Source organism: Gopherus evgoodei, chromosome 10 (assembly GCF_007399415.2).
Source record: "Gopherus evgoodei ecotype Sinaloan lineage chromosome 10, rGopEvg1_v1.p, whole genome shotgun sequence".
Classification (NCBI taxonomy): Eukaryota; Metazoa; Chordata; order Testudines; family Testudinidae; genus Gopherus; species Gopherus evgoodei.
In genome coordinates this window covers 29,715,995-29,738,364 of record NC_044331.1, presented here as the reverse complement: position 1 = coordinate 29,738,364, position 22,370 = coordinate 29,715,995, and the positions used below count along the sequence as shown (strand labels likewise).

The 22,370-nt window shown below is 41.6% G+C and overlaps 1 protein-coding gene across 1 annotated transcript in view; it reads left to right on the top strand.

The window, feature by feature from the left end:
* LRRC49 (leucine rich repeat containing 49) overlaps nucleotides 1-22,370 on the top strand; it is a 138,060-nt gene that overhangs the window by 8,995 nt on the left and 106,695 nt on the right. Inside the window, 2 exon segments of the mRNA XM_030578382.1 lie at nucleotides 335-437; nucleotides 9,796-9,999. Of these exon segments, the coding sequence (XP_030434242.1) occupies nucleotides 335-437; nucleotides 9,796-9,999 (307 nt within the window).

Sequence of the window (22,370 nt, the reverse complement as noted above, 5' to 3'; positions counted from 1 at the left end):
GAGGAGGTTCCAAATTTACAACATACTATAAACAATCAGTTGGTATCAAGCTGTGTAAAATCAACCAAATTAATAGTTATGTTTCTAAAAGCATATGTACAGTATGGTTGTAGTAACTTATAAATAGCACAAGAGAAAACATGGGTAAATATTAATTCTAGTCTAAACATTGGGTAGAGTCAGTTAGGTACCATGATGGAGTCCTAACACACGTGAACAATGGATATCTTTTAATTTTTGTTACATAGGAATATTCTACCTTTATTTTGCAGAATTAATAAAGCAACTTTTAAAATTTCTAATTCAAGTAATTTTTTGTATGATTTTCTAGTAGATAACATAAATTTTGGGAGCAGTGCATCAATCACAGCATTTCCCATTCTACATCGCGCTACTGATGAAAAAATACTGAATTCTGATAGGCTGACCCTTGAAAGGTGAGGAATGTTCAGATAAGATAAATTTGAGAATGGTATAAGTATCATGTTGTGTAGATGAGAAAAATGTGCACTGCACTTCAAAAGGATTTTTTTTTAATTGTGTCACGCTATCAGGATACTGAAAGCTTCTATGTAAAACTTCAGTGTAATTTATCATAACTTTGAAAAATATTCCATTCCTGCCTGGTCTCAGTTTGAGAGCTAACTTTTTTTCAAGTTTGACAGATATCTTTTTTTGTTATATTTGAATGGGCAAACGTTTGCATTTTAACTCCTATAGATTGCTTTGTAATCTGAATTCTGACATGCCAGAATCTTTAAACTAAAGACTCTGTCTGTTATTATTAATTAGTATTATTCAAGTAATGCTCAGAGGCTCCAATTAAAATTTGGCCCCCATTTTGGTAGATGGTGCACAGATATGAAGACATGGTCTATGTTGGTAGCTATTACTGTGGTGGCTGAGTACTACCAAAATTTGTTCTCACAACACTCCTCTGAGGTAGAGAGGTATGGTTATCACCTTTTTAAAGATGAGGAATCGAGGCACTGAGAGGTTAAGTGAGTTACTCCTGGTCACGTAGGAAGTCTGTAGCAAAGCCAAAAGTGAAACCTTAATTTCCTGAGTCCTAGTCCAATAAATAGACCATAACTTTCTTCCATATAGATAATTATTTCCCCCTAGATAAGATGCTCAAGAGATGTCCCAAAAGAAAAAGTATGCATAAAAATCATGATTAACTCGAAGTCAGGCAATGCAAGGAACGTGATCATGTGTCCTGGACGTCATTCTGCCATAGTAATATGCTTTGGAGAAGCTAAGCAGCCTTCCTTCCAAGACATTCCCTTTCCCCGTCCCTCCAACTTTGGTGGTGACACATCAGAAATGTTCTGATGTACATTAACACTAAAGCTGATGTTACTGATGCCAGAAAACAGTATAAAGGAGCAGGTACTGATGCACCAAGGGGTCTGAATGCCAGAGAGATGGGAGGTGCAGGAACACCCTAGCTTGGGCACCAGTGTACAGAGAAATATTTAGTAGAACCCTTAAGAAGCACAACGAAGAAAGCTAGTTCATGGATTGTTTGTGCTTTTACAAGAAAAATACTGTGCTGAAACATGAAGGGCAGGTGCTGTGGCAGGTATTGAAACACCGGAGAGAAAGCATGTCACAACGTGAGTGAACGTGTCAAAATGTGCACTGGAGCTCCCCAGCTGGTGTCTAAATCCTAGGTAGAAATTGAAGCCAGTGCTAAAAACTCGTGGAGTGCCCTGTAACTATCTTTTGTCCAACAGTTTGGAAAAAATGGTGGCAAGTCACAGCAGAATTTGTAAATTTTACAAAATCTTAATTTTATATGAATTTGTTTAAAGGAGATTTTTTTTCTCTTCTCTAGTGCAAACTTGTTTTGATTCTTCCATCCCTAATAGATGCCTTATAAGTGGGCATCCCATATTTACATTGTAAAAATACACCTCTACCCCGATATAACGCCACCCAATATAGCACAAATTCAGATATTGTCTGTTCCATTTTGTTTCTTACAGCTGTCCCCATACTCCATTTTGTTTTTGTTCTCCTCCTGTGGCCACCCTTCCCTGACTGTTAAGTTGCTTACCAGGGCCACTTCTCAAAGGGAGGGCCCCGTGAGTTGTTTAACAAGAGCCATTGCCCTTCTCAAAGGGATGGCCACTTGTGCTGCGTGCTAAATGGGACCACTGGGTTAGTCCTGTTATCACCTCGTTGAACCTGGGCTCGGTGTAGGGCAGGCAATGTCCAGAGCTGCAAAACCTATTGTGTTTTTAAGATCCTGGGCATGAATCATAGGCCTCATGTGCTTTTGAGTCACCTATTGCTCAGGACTTTGCCCAGACATGTTTCTGTGCTCACCTGCCTGGTTTTCCCTGTGCCTCCTCCCCTCTGACAGAGGGAGCCTATCAGGATTACTGGCGGGAAACTGCCTGAGTTTGCCTTTAAAAACAGACATTTTTGAAACCAACATCAGAAAGGTTCCTGCATTGCTGCCTGGTCTGATCAGCCAGGGGTTTTGGGGGTCCTTTCTCCACTCTCCTTTTGTTTTTGAGCATACTCCCGGTTTCCCCCCCCCCCCCCCCCGAAGAACGAATTGCTACCTGAGAGATGTCCTGATTATTGAGACTGTACCGAGCCTTCTGATGTTCTTGCTGCTTCTGCCTTTGCTGCTGCCTTGGGGACTGGTAAGAATCCCTCTGTGAAACTTTCCCTACTTTTATTTTATTATTTTAGCTGCTGGCTCTGTTTCCCCAGCACACAGACTCAAGCTAAACCTTGGTCTGTGTCTTAAAACCTCTCTTAAACTCCGCGCTTTGCTCCTAAAAATAAGTTTGTGCTGCTGCTAAGCTCTGCTCCTGTGGGCTTTGCCTCGGAGCTCCTTGCTTTCAGCTGTATCCCTTGGCTTCAGCCACCATCCCTTGGCTTCCTTGGGAGCTGTATCCTGGGCACATACCACTCTGCCCTCTGTGACTTCCCCGTAGCATAAGGTGCACCATAGAGTTTGTTTTTTTAGTTTAATAAGTCATAGTTTGTTAAAATTGTAGAGCTTGTAAATTTCACCTGCCTTGTTATAGTTTACTGTTTTGCTGCTCTGTATAGTTGCTTGTTATAGTTTTGCTTAGAATTGTGATATTTGTTGTTTTGCCTAGTCGTTGGTTAAGATAGATAAGGTTTTTGCTGCTTCAAATTCTTCTTCCCGCTGTCCTGATCTCTCCCTGAACTTTCCCGCTACAATCTCCCCCTCTGTGTACTTCTTCTGCATCACCCTCCGAACCTCCAAACTCCTTGCTGCTTCACCCCCTGTATAAACTTCCCAAACCCTTTGCTGCTTTTTTCCCCGCATCTGCACTCTCTCCGAACCTCCCAACTCCTTGCTGCTTCTCCGCCCCGCGTCTGCATCACCCTCCGAACTCCCCAAACCCCTTGCTGCTTCTCCCCCTGTGAAACTTCCCAAACCCTTTGCCGCTTTTTTCTCTTTGTTTCTGGTGTCCGCTTGTTGCTTGAACCTCTCTCCAGCCCTTCTTTACACTTCTCCGCTGCCCCTCCCCTACCGAAGATCACCATCATACTGCTCCATTGTCCTTACCCTGCAGGGCTTCAGAGTCCCTTGCGTCTTCCAGCCACACTCTCCTCTCAGCAGTTGCCACTAATCATTCACGCCCCTCCCCCCTCCTGTTCCTTGACAGATTATCTGCTATCCTAGCCTCACAAATTAAGTCATTACTTTTCTTTTATACCGTTACATTGCATAAATTCACTTATATTCACATTTTACTTGTAATTATAACACCCCATTGGTTGCTTCCACTTTTCTAATATAGACTCATAGACTCTAGGACTGGAAGGGACCTCGAGAGGTCATCGAGTCCAGTCCCCTGCCCTCATGGCAGGACCAAATACTGTCTAGACCATCCCTGATAGACATTTATCTAACCTACTCTTAAATATCTCCAGCGATGGAGATTCCACAACTTCCCTAGGCAATCTATTCCAGTGTTTAACTACCCTGACAGTTAGGAACTTTTTCCTAATGTCCAACCTAAATCTCCCTTTCTGCAGTTTAAGCCCATTGCTTCTTGTTCTATCATTGGAGGCTAAGGGGAACAAGTTTTCTCCCTCCTCCTGATGACACCCTTTTAGATACCTGAAAACTGCTATCATGTCCCCTCTCAGTCTTCTCTTTTCCAAACTAAACAAACCCAATTCCTTCAGCCTTCCTTCATAGGTCATGTTCTCAAGACCTTTAATCATTCTTGTTGCTCTTCTCTGGACCCTCTCCAATTTCTCCACATCTTTCTTGAAATGCGGTGCCCAGAACTGGACACAATACTCCAGTTGAGGCCTAACCAGCGCAGAGTAAATCGGAAGAATGACTTCTCGTGTCTTGTTTACAACACACCTGTTAATGCATCCCAGAATCACGTTTGCTTTTTTTGCAACAGTATCACACTGTTGACTCATATTAAGCTTGTGGTCCACTATGACCCCTAGATCTCTTTCTGCCATACTTCTTCCTAGACAGTCTCTTCCCATTCTGTATGTGTGAAACTGATTGTTCCTTCCTAAGTGGAGCACTTTGCATTTATCTTTATTGAACTTCATCCTGTTTACCTCAGACCATTTCTCCAACTTGTCCAGATCATTTTGAATTTTGACCCTGTCCTCCAAAGCAGTTGCAATCCCTCCCAGTTTGGTATCATCTGCAAACTTAATAAGCGTACTTTCTATGCCAACATCTAAATCGTTGATGAAGATATTGAACAGAACTGGTCCCAAAACAGACCCCTGCGGAACCCCACTTGTTATACCTTTCCAGCAAGATTGGGAGCCATTAACAACTACTCTCTGAGTACGGTTATCCAGCCAGTTATGCACCCACCTTATAGTAGCCCCATCTAAATTGTACTTTCCTAGCTTATCTATAAGAATATCATTCGAGACTGTATCAAATGCCTTACTAAAGTCTAGGTATATCACATCCACCGCTTCTCCCTTATCCACAAGGCTCGTTATCCTATCAAAGAACGCTATCAGATTAGTTTGACACGATTTGTTCTTTACAAATCCATGCTGGCTATTCCCTATCACCTTACCACCTTCCAAGTGTTTGCAGATAATTTCTTTGATTACCTGCTCCATTATCTTCCCTGGCACAGAAGTTAAACTAATTGGTCTGTAGTTTCCTGGGTTGTTTTTATTTCCCTTTTTATAGATGGGCACTATATTTGCCCCCTTCCAGTCTTCTGGAATCTCCCCCGTCTCCCATGGTTTCCCAAAGATAATAGCTAGAGGCTCAGATACCTCTTCCATTAACTCCTTGAGTATTCTAGGATGCATTTCATCAGGCCCTGGTGACTTGCAGGCATCTAACTTTTCTAAGTGATTTTTTACTTGCTCTTTCCTTATTTTCTCTTCTAAACCTACCCTCTTCCCGTAAGCATTCACTATACTAGACATTCCTTCAGACTTCTCAGTGAAGACCGAAACAAAGAAGTCATTAAGCATCTCTGCCATTTTCAAGTCTCCCGTTACTGTTACCCCCTCCTCATTGAGCAGTGGGCCTACCCTGTCCTTAGTCTTCCTCTTGCTTCTAATGTATTGATAAAAAGTCTTCTTGTTTCCCTTTATTCCCATAGCTAGTTTGAGTTCATTTTGTGCCTTTGCTTTTCTAATCTTGCCTCTTCTTTCCTGTGTTATTTGCCTATATTCATCCTTCGTGATCTGACCTAGTTTCCATTTTTTATATGACGCCTTTTTATTTTGTAGGTCACGCAAGATCTCAAGGGTAAGCCAAGATGGTCTTTTGCCACATTTTCTATCTTTCCTAACCATCGGAATAACTTGCTTTTGGGCCCTTAATAGCGTCCCTTTGAAAAACTGCCAACTTTCCTCAGTTGTTTTTCCCCTCAGTCTTGATTCCCATGGGACCTTGCCTATCAGCTCTCTGAGCTTACCAAAATCCGCCTTCCTGAAATCCATTGTCTCTATTCTGCTGTACTCCCTTCTACCTTTCCTTAGAATTGCAAATTCTATGATTTCATGATCACTTTCACCCAAGCTTCCTTCTACTTTCAAATTCTCAACAAGTTCCTCCCTATTGGTTAAAATCAAGTCTAGAACAGCTTCCCCCCTAGTAGCTTTTTCAACTTTCTGAAATAAAAAGTTGTCTGCAATGCAGTCCAGGAACTTATTGGATAGTCTGTGCCCCGCGGTGTTATTTTCCCAACATATATCTGGATAGTTGAAGTCCCCCATCACCACCAAATCTTGGGCTTTGGATGATTTTGTTAGTTGTTTGAAAAAAGCCTCATCCACCTCTTCTGCCTGATTAGGTGGCCTGTAGTAGACTCCCAGCACGACATCACCTGTGTTTTTTACCCCTTTTAGCCTAACTCAGAGACTCTCCACCCTTCCGTCTCCTATGTCCATCTCCACCTCAGTCCAAGTGTGTACATTTTTAATATATAAGGCAACACCTCCTCCCTTTTTCCCCTGTCTATCCTTCCTGAGCAAACTATACCCATCCACACCAACATTCCAGTCGTGTGTATTATCCCACCAAGTTTCAGTAATGCCAATAATGTCATAGTTTGTATTTATTTATTAGCACTTCCAGTTCTTCCTGCTTATTACCCATACTTCTTGCATTTGTATAAAGGCATCTAAGATACTGGTTTGATCTCGCCTCCCAGCTTTGCCCTGACCCTCCTTCCTCTCTGCCATTATAGCCCGTGCTCCCTCCTGTTTCCAACCCATCTCCCAGGTCTTGTTCCCCACTTGCCTGTGGGCTTTGCTCACCTGTCCCCGTCGAACCTAGTTTAAAGCCCTCCCTACTAGGTTAGCCAGTCTGTGCGCAAATAAGGCCTTTCCCCGCTTCGAAAGGTGAACGCCATCTGTTCCTAGCAGTCCTTCCTCAAATAGCATCCCGTGGTCGAGGAAGCCAAAGCCCTCCTGGCGACACCATCTTCACAGCCAGGCATTCACCTCCACGATGCATCTGTTTCTGCCTGGACCCCTACCTTCAACAGGAAGAATCGAAGAGAATACCACCTGCGCTCCAAACTCCTTAACCCGTACTCCCAGAGCCCTGTAGTCACTCTTGATCTGCTCAGCTTCACATCTCGCAGTATCATTTGTGCCCACATGGATGAGTAGCATGGGATAGTAGTCAGAAGGCCGGATAATCCTCGACAAAGCCTCTGTAACATCTCGGATACGGGCCCTTGGCAGGCAGCATACCTCCCGGGATGAACGGTCAGGGCGACAGATGGGTGTCTCCGTCTCCCTCAGCAGAGAGTCTCCAACCACCACTACCCTACGTTTCTTATCAGTGGTGGCAGCAGACCTCCCAGCCTTAGGGGTACGAGGCTTCACCCCCTTAATTGTTGGGGGTGATTTCTTCTCTCCTGTATCAAGAAGAGCATAATGGTTATCTTTTACCACAACAGGAGGGTTCGCAGCAGCGGTGGAGCACTGCCTGCTGCTAGAAGTAACCAGCTGGCTGTGTCCACCCTGAGCCTCCTCCTCCACTGGTGTGTCAGATACACCCTGAGGCAACTCCTCCTCCACTGGAGTGTCAGTAGTCCTGTCAACTGGGACAGCACCGTCAGCTGTCTCCACATGGATACTGTCCAGGAATTGCTCATGGACATGGATGTTCCTCAGCCTGGCCACCACCTCCTGTAGCTCTCCCACCTGCTGCCTGAGAGATTCCACCAGTAGGCACCTTTCACATTGGATGCCACCCCCAGCCTGGATATCAGTAAGTGGAAAGTGCAAATTACAGTCTTTGCAAGCCCACACCAGAATCTGGGTAAAAGCATCCATGCTTTGGTGCTCTGTCTGGCTACAGGCACAGGTGGAGGAGACAGAAGCAGTGCTGGCACAGGTGTTGCGGGTCCTCCTCACCATTGTAAGCCTCCCTCTGTCAAACTCTCTCAAATTCCCGTCTACAGCTCCCTGTCCGCTCCTCTCTGCTGTAAACAGAAAGGTTTTCGATGTGGCTCAGGTTATGAGTTCAGGGGACCAATGGGTCACAGATGAGACCGACAAGGGACCCCCCCCTCCCTTCCTACTCCCCTTCCAAACTCCCTTGCAAAACTCCCTGTTAGCAGCTCCTGTTCACTAAATATATATACTTTGCATTTGCATTGATACCATTGTGTTACATTGTGTATAAGGCCACCAACCACTTAATACATTCTGTCTAAAATTGTTGAACATTCTATCTAGAAGCTACCATTTTATTTTGCATTTCTTTTTGATACGCTTATAGACTGTACTGTACCCCATTGTGCTGAACCCCACTTACTGTACGCAACTGTTAGAACTCCCTGCACTGTTCAATAAGAAGAACCCCTCCATCATTGTCTATTGTAAACACCCTATACACCCCATCCCATCGTATTTCATTGTTAAATTCTCACCACTTCCTTTTTCCTTTAATAAAGAAATTAATTGGCACCCCACCTGTGTGGTAATTGCTCCCCAAGATCCCATATACCTGCAGGCAGGGACAGATATAACGCAGTAAAGCAGTGCTCTGGGGTAGGGGGTTGCGCGCTCCGGCAGATCAAATCAGGTTCGATATAACGCGGTTTCACCTATAATGTGGTAAGATTTTTTGGCTCCCGAGGACAGTGTTATATCAAGGTAGAGGTGTATTATATTCTGCTCCTTTTCATGTAAAGGTTGATAAAGTCCTGCATTAATGATGCATAATTCTTTTAAAAGTCAAGTTCCTAACTAGTAGAAAGATTAGAAAAATTATCTACACATTCAGGGTAAAACCCTGGCCCCATTGAGGTCAATGGGAGTTTTGTTATGGTTAGCAGGGCCAAGATTTCACCCTCACTTGTTAACTTGTCTGTTGGGTTTTATGAATTTCTGGACTTACATATCATGCTATGATGTCATTTCTGGCTACATAACTGTAGTGGCATAATTTTTAGAATAATAGTAAAAAAGCAAAGGCGTTAAAAATGAAATAGTAAAACAGTATAAATCCCCAGCCTGCAAAAGTTTATATCCCGGCATGCAGATACTCCCAAAAGGAGACTCATGAGTTCAGTGGGATTCCTCCTAGAAGCCACTGTCAGAGGGGCTGTAACCCTTTGCAGTACCACTCTCACAACTTGTTTTACTTTTGTGTATAGCCTAGATTGGTTTTGTTTTTACTTGTCATATTTAATGTGTATTGTTTCATTTATTAATTTTATAAAGTAAAAGTTCAATAAACCAATTAATCCCCCTCAAAATAGTAAAAACATAGTTTTTGATTGGCATTACAATAAATATGGACTGCTGATATGGTATCCAGGCAGCCAGTAGCTGTTGGAAGATGATAATGTTGACACAAAGGGGCTGATACTGAGATGATGACTCTGTAGTAACACTGCTGAGTAACAATTAAATAAATGATGATTAAAAGAAAGGCTTTAGGAAACATTTTGAAGCCTCTGACCATACTTGTTAATATAATTTGATGCAAAATTTATATATTAAGTTCAGTTAACTTCCCGTAATTCTAACAGTTCTTAAAGTAAATGACATTTAACAAAATAGTGCAATGAAATTACTTTATTCTGTATGTTTCATTATCAGAGTAGTTAAGATTATTAAAAGAACACTAAATACAAAACGAAAACAGAAAATTGAAAATTGTAATGATCTCTTCAGGATTCTGTGATATAATTTACATTTGTACACTATTTTTACAAATATATTTCATTCCTACTAGGGAGAGTTTGTTCTGTCACCTACTTTACCTTTTTAAATTTTCTAATGGTTACAAAATTATTACTTATCTTTCTTTTTCAGGCAAAAGCTGACAGTTTGTCCAGTTATCGATGGGGAAGAGCATCTTCGCCTGTTGAACTTCCAACATAACTTTATAACTCGGATCCAGAATATCTCTAATCTGCAGCATCTTGTTTTCTTAGATTTATATGATAATCAGATAGAGGAAATAAGTGGGCTTTCAACTCTGAGGTGTCTCCGTGTCCTCCTGTTGGGGAAGAACAGGTAAAAAAAAAAAAAAGACTAGATCTGTATTTATTATTTATGGTGTAGCACCTGTAGCCTGCATCATATCTGTTCTGTTTAAAGGTCCTGGTTGTCAGATTAGTTATGAGAACTGCAGAGTGTTTCATTCATCTCTTAAGACCAAGGTGGAGCATAGTACTGGGATTTTTCCAAATGCCACAAAACTCAGCATTTTTGCTATGGAATTTGCCATTTTGTCTGTGGCCAGGTGTTGAACAACTTTTATATCCTTGTGTTGCCAGGACCCACTTGCTGCTGCCTCTTGCTCTCTAGCTTTCCCCACAAGAGGGTGTTAATTGAATTACAGTGCATAATCCCTGCACTGTTTGATGTATCCAGGTAGCACGGAGTTGGAGAACCAAGAGCTGGAGTTCAGCTTGCAGCTAGAGAGTCAGTGGAGGGAGTGAGAAGTGTAAGCCAAGTAGAGAATAGCACAATAACGAAGTCCTAAGGAGTAGTGAAAAGGAGCTTCAGAAGCTGGCTACCATCTCCCTCTTTCCTGGCATATATTGGAGGAAGGAGAGCAGAGGTTACAGGAATGGAGCTAAACTACTTAGAGACCATAGTTTTAAAAAATTGTCAAAATAATACTGAGGAGTTGTAAATGAATAAGTATTTTTAACTGAGATGTGCATGGTTTTGTATGAGTAAGGGAGGATGCGAATGCGAGGTATTTCATGATGGCGAAATAAAAGTTTCAGTGAAATTTAGGATTTGCTGATGTGAAATCAGGTCCCATTGTGCCACTCTGCCCCGGGGAGTTGAGTATAGTTTTCTGATACAATGGAGTGGCTATACCACATTTAAATATGGAGGAGCAGACTAGTAAGTAGAACTAAATAATATGAATGATCTTGAGTCTGATAGTGCTTCTAATTATATAGTTTTGTTGACAGTGTAACAAATAAATTAAAAGTTGAAATATTAACAATTTATATTTATATTGTAATACGGGACAATGGATATTGCAAGGAGTGCACAAATTCAGATTATTGTGCAAGAATTTTTAGCAATTTCTGTTGATGTGCTCACTTTTTCAGTAAAATGGTTATTTTAAAAAAAAATAAATTAGTTTAGCTGCATTATTCTGAGAACAAAGGCTGGTTTAAGTTCACAGCTCCCAAAGTTATGTGGTTATATCAGAATCTCGGCTTTCATTTAAATGTAAAAATAATTTTCTAGCCCTCTGTTTTCTGGCACTCATTAAAGAAAAACTTGAAAATGTGACCCAAATATAACTTGTGCAGTGACAGCTGGTTGACTTTGCAGTCAGCCTGAAATGCAAGCTTCGAGAGAGGTGAACTGCATCTCAGTAGGGAGTTAACTTCAGGACCCACTGTCCTGAGGTGAGGGGGAGCCTGAGGTGATGGAAAATGGGAGTCTTAAGCTGCTACCCTCCTTTCTGCCACAACCATTCCAAGAGGAAGCGGTGGCCATAGCATAGGAGTGGGGGCATGCAGACAGAGCCACTGTCTCTGATGTGCATAGAGCATAGGTTGCTCCAGTACAGCCTGCTGAAAAGTGCATCTTAAACCTGAAGAAATTAACTAACACAATAGGGCTTGGCATCTTTGATGCTAACTGACTAAAGCCTAGGTAGGCTAACCAAGTAGTCCCATTTTGTGATATTTTTGTTTTTTTTATGTCCTGCAGTAATACTGAGGGGTGTGCTGTGGAATGAACGATTCTGTTCCTCTATAGTGAATATTACACCCCCCCCCCCGTTTTTTTAAGGATTTTTTAAGATCATTATGATTTTGTTGCTATTTAGTAACATCTTTTAAACATCTATTCATGTTTGCTATTGCCATTTAATCTGTAATTATGCTCTTTGAGAAAGGGAGTATATGTACTGGAATGTGAAATAACTATAATATTTGTCTGCTGAAGCTTTAGGATTATATCTGATCTTGCCAGTGATCTTGCATGGGACTTATACTTTTTTCTGGTTAGCTATTGTCAGGACGGCAGTATTGAACCCCATTCTGCTGAGTCTCTTGATGGTATCCCTAGCCTCCATGCCATGACAGAACACTGAACCATCATCCCTGAACTGTCCTAACACCTGCCTAAGCGCTCAAGCCTTTAGCTTCACCGCAGCCATGTGCCAGGCCCCTGATTGGCTGGGCAGACAGCATTCTCATAGGATATCTGAGCTATATAAAGACCCCAGCAGGAAGAGCAAGCTGTCTGAGCAACAGGCCATTTTGTTGCCTTGCTACTTTTGCATAAGCTTATCTTATTGCCTTGCTGCCTCGCCTGACCCTGCCTGGCTGCCCTGCTGTGTTGCCTGACCTTGAGTTGTCAGCTCATTGCCTAAACCTGCTGACCCAGCCCCTTGGATTGGACCTCCCAACTAGTGACCTCTGCGAGAACTCTGACCAGTGCCCTGGACTGCCTCTGATACCTATTGACCTCTTGGCTGCCCACCACCTGTGTATACTTGACCATTGCTCTGAACTGCCACTAGCCCGCTTTGGCCATCGAGCATTACAGCTATGGTATGTGTTAACAGAGCAGAACATACATTGCATATGCTAAAGCAGCAGACATTCAAGTATTTACTGTACAATTCTCAATTCTAGAACCGAAACAAAACCAACCAACAACATTTCCTAGGAGTGAACAATTGTTTTGTGATATGAATAGTTTGGCTGTCAAAAATCTTAAGTTTTATCCTAAAGATTTCTGTTAAGAGACCTGAACAAGTCTCTTGTGCATCAGATTAGGACTAAAATAAATTAAATACATTATTTCATAAATAAACAGGAAATTTTACTTATATATTCAAGAGTGCACCTGTACAATACGTTTTAAAAATCATAAAATTACTTTAGGACATAGTCAATCCTCAAAGGTCTTTAGAGTTCACAGTTTTAACGTTATGCCTTCAGCACATTTTACTGGTGAATAGTAGCCTAAAGCATAGTTAAGGGTGAGCCTATCTTTCAACTTTCATGGGCCTTTTTCCTTCATGATGTTACTAGCTATGATTTCCGATACGCTATTCATAATACTTACAGCTGAGGGATGCTCGTCTGTGCAGAACACTGAGATTGAGTGTTCCTGCAATGTAGGATATACATGTTAGCACTTCTGATTGGCACTCCCTGTTCCACCTGGAAATTTAAGAGAGAGTGGAGGCCTTTTAATTAGGAGTAAGACTTCTAAATCATGGTCAGGGGAAGGGAATAGGGAGGGAGGCAGAGGACAGAGAAAAGATTAAAGGGATGCTCTAAACAATATCCCACAGGAACAATATCCCATAGGAAATAAGGGCCATAACAAAAGAACAAATAAATGACAAATATGTACTCCTGTTGCTTAATGCACTACTGGGTAATGATCAGATGCTGCAGAGATGAGCTTGGTATAAGAACTTGTATAGAATAGAATAGATGTAGATGGACAGAAAATGCACATTTAAATCAAGGGAAAGAAATGTGGCAGATCTAAGTAGAGAATATGGCAAGAAAAATAAATTGTCTGAAAGAGAAGACAGAATGGAGAAGACAGGTAGCAGATACAAGTATATGCCAATGGCATATCTACTATGAGGATATTCTACTTTCTTCTGAAGCATCTGGTATTAACCCACCTGGACCTTTGTTCTGATCCAATATGGAAATTCCTGTGTTCTTAAGTAGGATGAGCAGGAAATAAAAAGTAAAGACACAGAAATAGAGATGCAGAAAATAAAGAAGGAAAAGAGAAATCTCAAAAATCAAAAGAAACCATGGAAAAGTGTGCTAAATTTTACAGAGACTGAAAATTGTGAAAAGAGTCTAGAACAATGCAATGCAGGATCACAAATGACAAACATCATGGGAGGAAAAAGGACCAAGAGTAAGATAGTGGTGAGGGTAGGGATGTGAATGTGGCATTCAGAACAGCGATTGATTTATAAATGGGAAAGATGTGGGGAAAGGAGAAGAGCTAATTTTTTAACAATCTGAATTTATTGTAAATTAATCAAAGATCTAATGAAGCTGCAGAATGTCTTTTTGGCTTATATAAGGGAAGCCCAGTTTCTTCTTCTTTGCATTTTGAAGAACAGAAATCCTAAACTTTTTCTGAACTACAGCAGGTTTGTTGCATGTGCTGAATAAAAAAGAACCAGTTAGTTAGTACAGAAATATCATTTTAGCCCTTTTTGTTGTCAAGTGGAGGAAATCAAATCAGATTCTGGCTACAGTTTTATCAGTGTAAATAGAAGTTTTCTGTTTACAGTAGAGCCTCAGAGTTACGAACACCTCGGGAATGGAGGTTGTCTGCAACTCTGAAATGTTCATAACTTTGGAAAAATAAAAAGGTTATGTTTGTTCTTTCAAAAGTTTACAAATGAACATTGACTTAATACAGCTTTGAAACTTTACTATGCAGAAGAAAAATGCTGCTTTTAACCATCTTCATTTAGATGAAAACAAGCACAGAAAGTTTCTTTACCTTGTCAATTCTTTTTTTACACTTACCCTTTATTTTTTTAGTAGTTTGTTTAACACAATACTGTACTGTATTTGCTTTTTTGGTTTTTGTTTTTGTATCTCTGCTGATGCCTGATTGCGAACTTCGGGTTCCAAAGGGTGTGTGTGGTTGACTAGTCAGTTCATAACTCTGGTGTTAGTAACTCCTGAGGTTCTACTGTAAATTGAATTAGTTTACATCAGTGTAACTGATAACAGATTCTGGCCCATCAGCATAGGAATGAATCTGTTTCAAAACTAAACCTAGAACGTCAGTTAATTTAAAGTATGTAAATATACAAATATGAAGATTTCAGTGGAGTAAATGCCTCTACAGTTTTAGGATTATGAAGTTAAATTTCATCCACTCTTAAGCACCGTACAGATAGCTGGATATAAGGTTTCAGGAAAAGATTTAAGCTTGAGATCTTAAAACTTTACTTTGCTTAGATGAGGCATGATATTTAGTGGAAATTCTCTGGATTAACTCTGAATTCTCCTAGGTATCAATTTCTGTACACTATTAGGTTCTCCTTGTTAATGACTTTTATCTGTGGGAGATGCTAGAAGTCATCTACTTCAGATCAATTCTTGTCTCAGATCTGGCATTCAGGTCAGGTCTTCTTTTGATTTTGGTCAGACTCGTTCAGGGAATACTGGGTGTTGGTTTTAAAGAAGTTAATCGCTTACGGACTTCTTTATAAATCATCTTTGGCACAGGAGTTTCCTCCCTGGTGCCTTGGACACTGAACTACTTTTCACTGAAATAAGGTGAGAGTTACCAGTTTTCCCCAGTAGTTTTTCACTGTCGCTAACTGCCAGGCTTGCCAGTCTGTTACTTGTGTTTGTCTCCTTTTGGATGGTACTATGTTGCGGGAATTCCTGGTTCTGACTCTTTCATCTCCTTTCTGAATCTTAAAGCTCTCTCTCCCTCCCCCCTTTGTCCCCTCAGCTCAAACCAAATCCCAGTTTCTCCGATGACATGGATACTTTTTCACTTTACTGATGAGGGTGGAATCTACATAAACATAAATCAGCTTAGTTTGAAAGGAATGAAAATAGAGAAGGGCCTTGGGTTATAAGCCACCAGGCACCATTCCAGGAAGTTTCCATGGAAACACTCATTAAAACAGGTGTTTTATCTGTTTTACCCTCATCTTCCCTTGGTGGTTTAAAAAAATTCAGAAAAACACATAGGAGCAACAAATTTAACCCTTTTCTTTCTGGAACTGGAGTGGTTGTTTCAAGCAGAAGGCCTTCAAGGATGTTACGAATACATTGACATGTACATCAGTTAAAAGGAGGTTTTTTACTTGTTGATACTTGGTTGAGCTATTTTATGTTTTATTTGTGAGATTTAATAATCTCACTAGGGTAAATTCGTCCTTGATATAGCTCAACAAAGATGATGGAACTAGGCCATAAACAGTAAATCTGGCCTATTATGTTTAGGCATCAGGTTTTATATTTTTTTCTCAAAAACTTTTTTAACTTTGCAACAGTGATAATAATACACACAATCAGGATATCAAATGTGATGAAACTGTCCAAAGTACAGTGCTTTTCTAAGAATATTACATTAAAACAAAAAAAAAATTGTATTGACATCCAGGTACGCACAATACAAAACTAAAACTTAACCTAAACAAAAATTAGAACCCTGTCCCAAATAGTTTTAAATAACCAAAAATTGGTAAAACTGTCTACAGATTAACTTTTATATATTTTGGGGGAACATAGTAATGCTTGTGTATTGGCTAAAAATAAGACTTTCCATTTTTAGTAAGAAAAATAGTTATTTTTTAAAAGTCAAAAGATTGAGTCTTAGAGGGTGAGTCCTCCATTTGTTCACATTAATTCAAGAATGGGACCCTTCTGTTTAATAATCATGTATTAATTGCAAGTAATATCAGTCAGTCTTTCCATAATAATTATGTCCCACGCTTCGGTCAGCCAAAATGAGGTTGAGAGCATTTTGTTTTTTCCCAAAATAAGGCTGTCATGCCAAGAGGAGAGGTTGCCTTTCCTTCTTTGCTGGAATATATTTCAACTGCAGCGTCCCAGGAAAACTCAACCTTTTTTTTTTTTCCCCCTTAAACAAGATGATACTTCTAGTCAGAAAGCTTGAGGAAACACTAATAGTCCCACTGAGTACATAAGTGTTCCACTTTTCCCATATTTATACCAATGTTTATCAAAGACTGCTCTATTTATTCTTTTCTTTTAATATTAAGATAGGCCAAAACTATGTTTCTGTATCCCTCCTCAGCTAAAACAGGACCATACCTGAACCATCCCAACTTTCATTTCTTTTTGCAAAAGAAATAACAGAAGAAGGTTCTGTAAAACCAAACCTATTCTATTTTTGTGTAATGAACTTTCCATTCTTGCTGTCTTCTCCAGATGTCCACTCTTAACAGATGTTGAAAAGGCACTTGCAGAAAGCCAGTTTTGGCTCTGACATGCTCCGACCATTGGCCATTTCCTTTCTAAATACCCATTGGGAGCACATTGCTCCATCAAGTTCTGTTCCATTTTTTCCAGCTGTTGGCGTTCTGAACCACTTTACATTTGCTTTAGTATTGTTCAGTGTTTTACTTTGTATTTTGCCTTTGTAGGAATAGTTTAGTCTTAATTTTGTTAGGCTTTTTATTTTAAAGAGTTAAAGCTGATCTTGCCAAAACCAGTGTAGTGCCAAAAACAGTATGTGATGTTGTCATAATAGATTTGTTACCAGCAAGCACACTACACTTTTTCAGTCCTTCCCTTCCACTCTTCCGGAAAAAAGGTCTCATTTGGACCTTTTAATTGTGTGCCTGAATTCTTTAAAAAGGTCAATATTAATTTTTCACTCAGTATATAGGCTGGAAGAAAGTTTTTCTCTAGTTATTGCCAGAATCTAATCTACAGAACAAGCTAATGTCTGCCTCAGACTTCACTGCAGCAAGGTGTAGTCACAAGTAAATTTAGCCACTTCTAATCTCATACCATCTATTTCTAGTCATCAAACTATCTTTTTTTTTAACTGCATATCAATTCATCATCTTAGAGTAGTAAATGTTGAAGACATTACAGAACATATACATGCTCCAATTCTTACAGCCATCTTTTCCTGCTGTACTTTTTTACATGAAACTTTTATCAATATTTCCATAAAAGTTTCCTACTGTAAATGTACACATGAGCCCATGTAATCTTGTCATTGAAGATTGTCTCTAAAAATAGTTTTAATATTTTGCATATTTCTCTGCTACAGATGAAGGTCTCTGTCTTTCTGCACACAAATTAGGCTGTTAAATGGCTTCCAGCCAGTTTAAATATTTCCTACAAGTAGTTCATCTTTAGATGGGAAGACAGTAAATAGACTGGATAGTGGATTGTTCCACATGGATTCTGCTGTGATGGTAGGAAATACAACTAGCAAGTAGCATAAATTTACAAAAATGTAGACCAAATCCTGAAACCTTTACTCATATGAGTACTCCTATCTAATCAGTAGGCGTAGTTGTGTCTCTAAAGGCTGTTATGATGGGATTCGGTGTTTGTTCAAGTCATTCATATCGAACATCTCCAGCAAAAGGCTGCACTTTATCATTTGCATTAGAAGAATCATTAAGCAAATTTTAGGTGGTTTATCCACCTGATTACCAAGGAAGTATTTTCTGATGTAAAAAAACCCCAAACCACTATAGAGTTGTCAGAATGTATTGTATTATTCCTATTTATTTGTGGGCCTTAGCTTTTTGCACTGTAGCATCAAATATTTTACTTATGAATTTTAAGCATGATGCCTAGTACTACATAAAACAACAATTTTTTAAGAGTGCTATGAAAAGTCAAAGTTTTCGAATAGTAATAACATCAGAGTTAAATGGCTAGAAAGAACCCTTTTTTCACCTTGTTCTGGTTTTTCTAATTTGTTCTTGAAGAATAATACATGGGATGTTTAATACAGTCTGCCAGTAGATGATGCTGTTGGCTATATAATAATCTATGGTGACTTGAGGTTGGAATCTCAGCAAATGGAATAGAACAACAACAACAACAAAAGCCATAAAATAGTAGAACTCCTCAGGGCAGGGCCGTCCTTAGGATTTATGGTGCCCTAGGCGGGATTATTAAACTGGTGCCCCTGTGCCTGTCTTGCTCTTGCTCAACACAAACATAAGCTTACAGTATTGGAAAACTTGCCATAGGCATGTTACTAAAACCAGTTTAACTTAATTAAGCACACTGTAATACTGATGAACTAACACTAAAAAGTTGCACTATAGAAAAAATTCTGATTTGACAGAATGATGCAAATAATATATTTTTTTAAATTTGTCAACATTTTATTGGAAATTTATATGAAGAGGTATTGAAACAAGGATTAGTTTTTAATTAAAAGCAGTCTTTCTGGCTTTTTTGGCTGCAAAATCAGTAATAATGTCATCGTATGACAAAGACAAAGTGATGTCTTGTTCGATTGTAAGAATAGCAAGACCAGTCAAGGTTCCTGACTCATTGTAGAGTGCAGATAGTTTTTAATGAGCTTTAGTTTTGAGAAACTCTATTCTCCTGATGCTACTGTTACAGGAATTGTCAGTAGAATATGAGTGGCAAGTTTGCTGGTATGAATAAACTGTACAATGTCCATCACTGATTTTGCATGTGGCAACAACTCAGTTCTTCGTACAGTTCAAGTCCATTTAAATCAAAATGATCACCATGCTTCAGGAGGTTCTGTAGGTCAGGGATCCACAATGTGGTTCCCGCGGGTGCCATGGCGCCCACAGGGGCTTCTCAGTGCACCCACATACTGGCCGGAGGACGAGCATCTGCAGAAATGTCGCCGAAATTCGGTGGCATTTTGGCGCCAATGCCTCTGGATGACACTGCTTGCCGTCAAATTTAGGCAGCATTTCTGCGGATGCTTGTCCACCACCACGGTCCTTCGTCTGGCGCACGCCAGACGAAAAAGGTTGGTGACCACTGTTCTAGGTTCTTGCACTTTGTCATTAGTTGCTCTTGTTTTCCTATTTCGTTGAATTTAGTCCCACTCAGCCTGCTGCTAGCTGAGTGAATAGAACCCCAGGCCGACAGCGGGTTGAGTGGCTCAGCTGGGGTCTCAGCCGCTGGCCTGCTCAGCCTGCTGCCAGCCTGGGGTTCCTTGGGGGTCTCCAGGCCAGCAGCAGGTGCTGAGTGGGGCTGGCAGCTGGGACCCTGAGTGGCAATGGGGCAGCAGCCGGAATCCCAGAGCAGCAGCGGGCTGAGCCATTCAGCCCACCACTGCTTGTCATCAAAAATCAGCTCATGTGCCACCTTTGGCACATGTGCCGTAGGTTGCTGACTCCTGCTCTGTACACTAGTAAGGAGATGAGCATATTACAGTTGTTGGAGGGCTCTATTTAGCAGTAACAGGCTATAGGAAAGTCAGTCAACATTTTTTGTTTCTCTGATGAAAACTGGCCCACTCCCTTCCCCATTCCAAAATTGTCACAAATAATTGTCAACAACTTAATTTTCTGTTTTTGGCTAAGATATTGATTTTTTTTAAAAAAAAATATATATTGAAATTGAATTCAGGATTCTTAGCAAGCATTTTTAGCAAAAAAATTTGCTCAATGACAGTCAAAATGGCAACACAGTACTGCTTTCATGCTTGGCTCACCCCCCCAGCCTGCTGGTTCAACAGCTGCAGTAGAAGAGGAGAGGTGGAAAACTGCAGGACCCCAAAATCCACATCTTGGAGTGCAGAGTGGTAACAGCAGCAGCAAATCCTCAGGTCTGATCACACACCAATGGGCACCACCGCCAGCTCAACGGACCATGGTGAAGTTAGCACAGCATCTGATCTCAGGGACGGGGCACCCATGGAGCCACAGCAGCTCATCCTGCCCTGTGCAGCTCCCCCCGGATGAGATGGATCACTGCCAGTCCGGGGGAGAGATGCACTCCCCAGCTAGGGTGACCAGATCCAGATGTCCTAATTTTATAAGGCCAGTCTTGATATTTGGGGCTTTGTCTTATATAGGCACCAATTACCCCCACCTAGGGTGACCAGACCGCAAGTATGAAAAATCAGGATGGGAGGTGAGGTGCAATAGGAGCCTATATAAGAAAAAGACCCAACATATGGGACTGTCTCTATAAAAGTGGGACATCTGCTCACCCTACTGCAACCCCCTGTCCTGATTTTTTGCACATGCTATCTGGCTATCCCCAGCCCAGCCGTGTGTGACCATTCCAATCCTGGCTGCCTGCAAGGAAGTGAATCACTTTCACTGTCATTCCTCAGCAGGTAGGCAGCCAGCCTCACCTCCCCCCCAGCACCTCACCCAACACAGCCCTGACAGCCCTCACGCCAGGGGAAAGAGTCACACTCACAGGTGAGCATAGGCAGCAAGTTTGTATAATTTTTGGTGGTGCCCAAAATGGTGGTGCCCGTCCTCCTCCCCCCCCGCTGTCGCCCTGTAAGCCGATATAAAATGAAGCTACAATGCGTTGGCACCACAAGATTACAAGGGTCAATTAAAAGTGTAAACTCAGAAGCAGCACTTGCCTGCTTCAATATACAGTATTATATTTTGTTGCACTTGTGAAAAAGTGGGAATGTTCTAAATGTTTTCTCTGAATACTGTGTGGGTGCCTCAGTTTCCCCTGCAAGGTGCCAATTGAAGGTGCTGGGGACAAAGAGATCAGAAGAGATCCAGAAGAGACACAAAGGCTAGAGGAGGGAGTGTCAGTTTGGAGCTGGCTGGGGAAATGGGGAGAGGCCCAGAACTTGGGTCTAGGCTCCCCACCCTCCAAGATGGACCTGACTGAGGGGTCCTGTTTTCTGTACCTACAAGCTTTGTTTTAGACTGTGATCCTGTCATCTAATAAACCTTCTGTTTTACTGGCTGGCTGACAGTCACGTCTGACTGCAGAGTTGGGATGCAGAGACCTCTGGTTGCCCCAGGACCTGCCTGGACAGACTTGCTGCAGAAAGCGCACAGTGTGGAAGGGCATGCTGAATGCTCTGAGGTCAGACCCAGGAAGGTGTAAGCATCTTGCTCTGGAGACAGTATGCTCAGAGAGAGGAGGCTCCCCCAGAGTCCTGACTGGCTTTGTATGGAGTAGTTCCAAAGCATCCCAGCATCCTCTTCCACACCATGCACTTCCCGGAAGTCCAAACAGGCACTGACACTCTCTCCTCTGGCCTTTGTCTCTTTTCCAGGCATTAGGAGGCCACCTGATCTCTTTGTTCTCCAACACCTTCAGTTGGCACCTTGCAGGAGAGCGACCCAGGCCATCAGTTGCCCGGGACAGGGTTTCAGCCATTCTCTGTGCAAACGGCATCACACTGGCACTCTAGGGCTCTACAACAATCACACATCCTTATCCCACCATCTAGATCCTTGAGAAATGCATAGGGGAAACTGAGGCACCCACACAGTATTCAGAGAAAACATTAAGAACATTCCCACTTTGTAACACCTGTATACTTTAAAGTACTATAAATACTTTATACTGTAAAATAATCAAGTATTGTGCTAAACACAATGATACTCCAAACTGACCACCAAATTTAAGTTGCATGTTTTTCCCCTCAAGTGAGGGCTCTGGGATGGGGCTAGGGATGAAGGGTTCACACTGCACAGAGTGCTCAGGGTTGGGGTGCTGGGGGCGCAGGCTCTGGAGTGGGGCAGGGCTCGGGATAAGGAACTTGGGATGCAGACAGGCTGCCCAGGGCTGGGGCCAGAGAGGACTCTCCCCCCTCCTTACTGGCAGAAGCAAGCTCCAGGGAAGGGACCCCTCCTCTCTCTCCTGCCCCCCACCCACAGCACACTCACTCTGCACCACAGTCACTGCACATGCTCCTAGTGACTCTCTCAGGTCCAGAAAGCCCACTCGCCTCCCCTA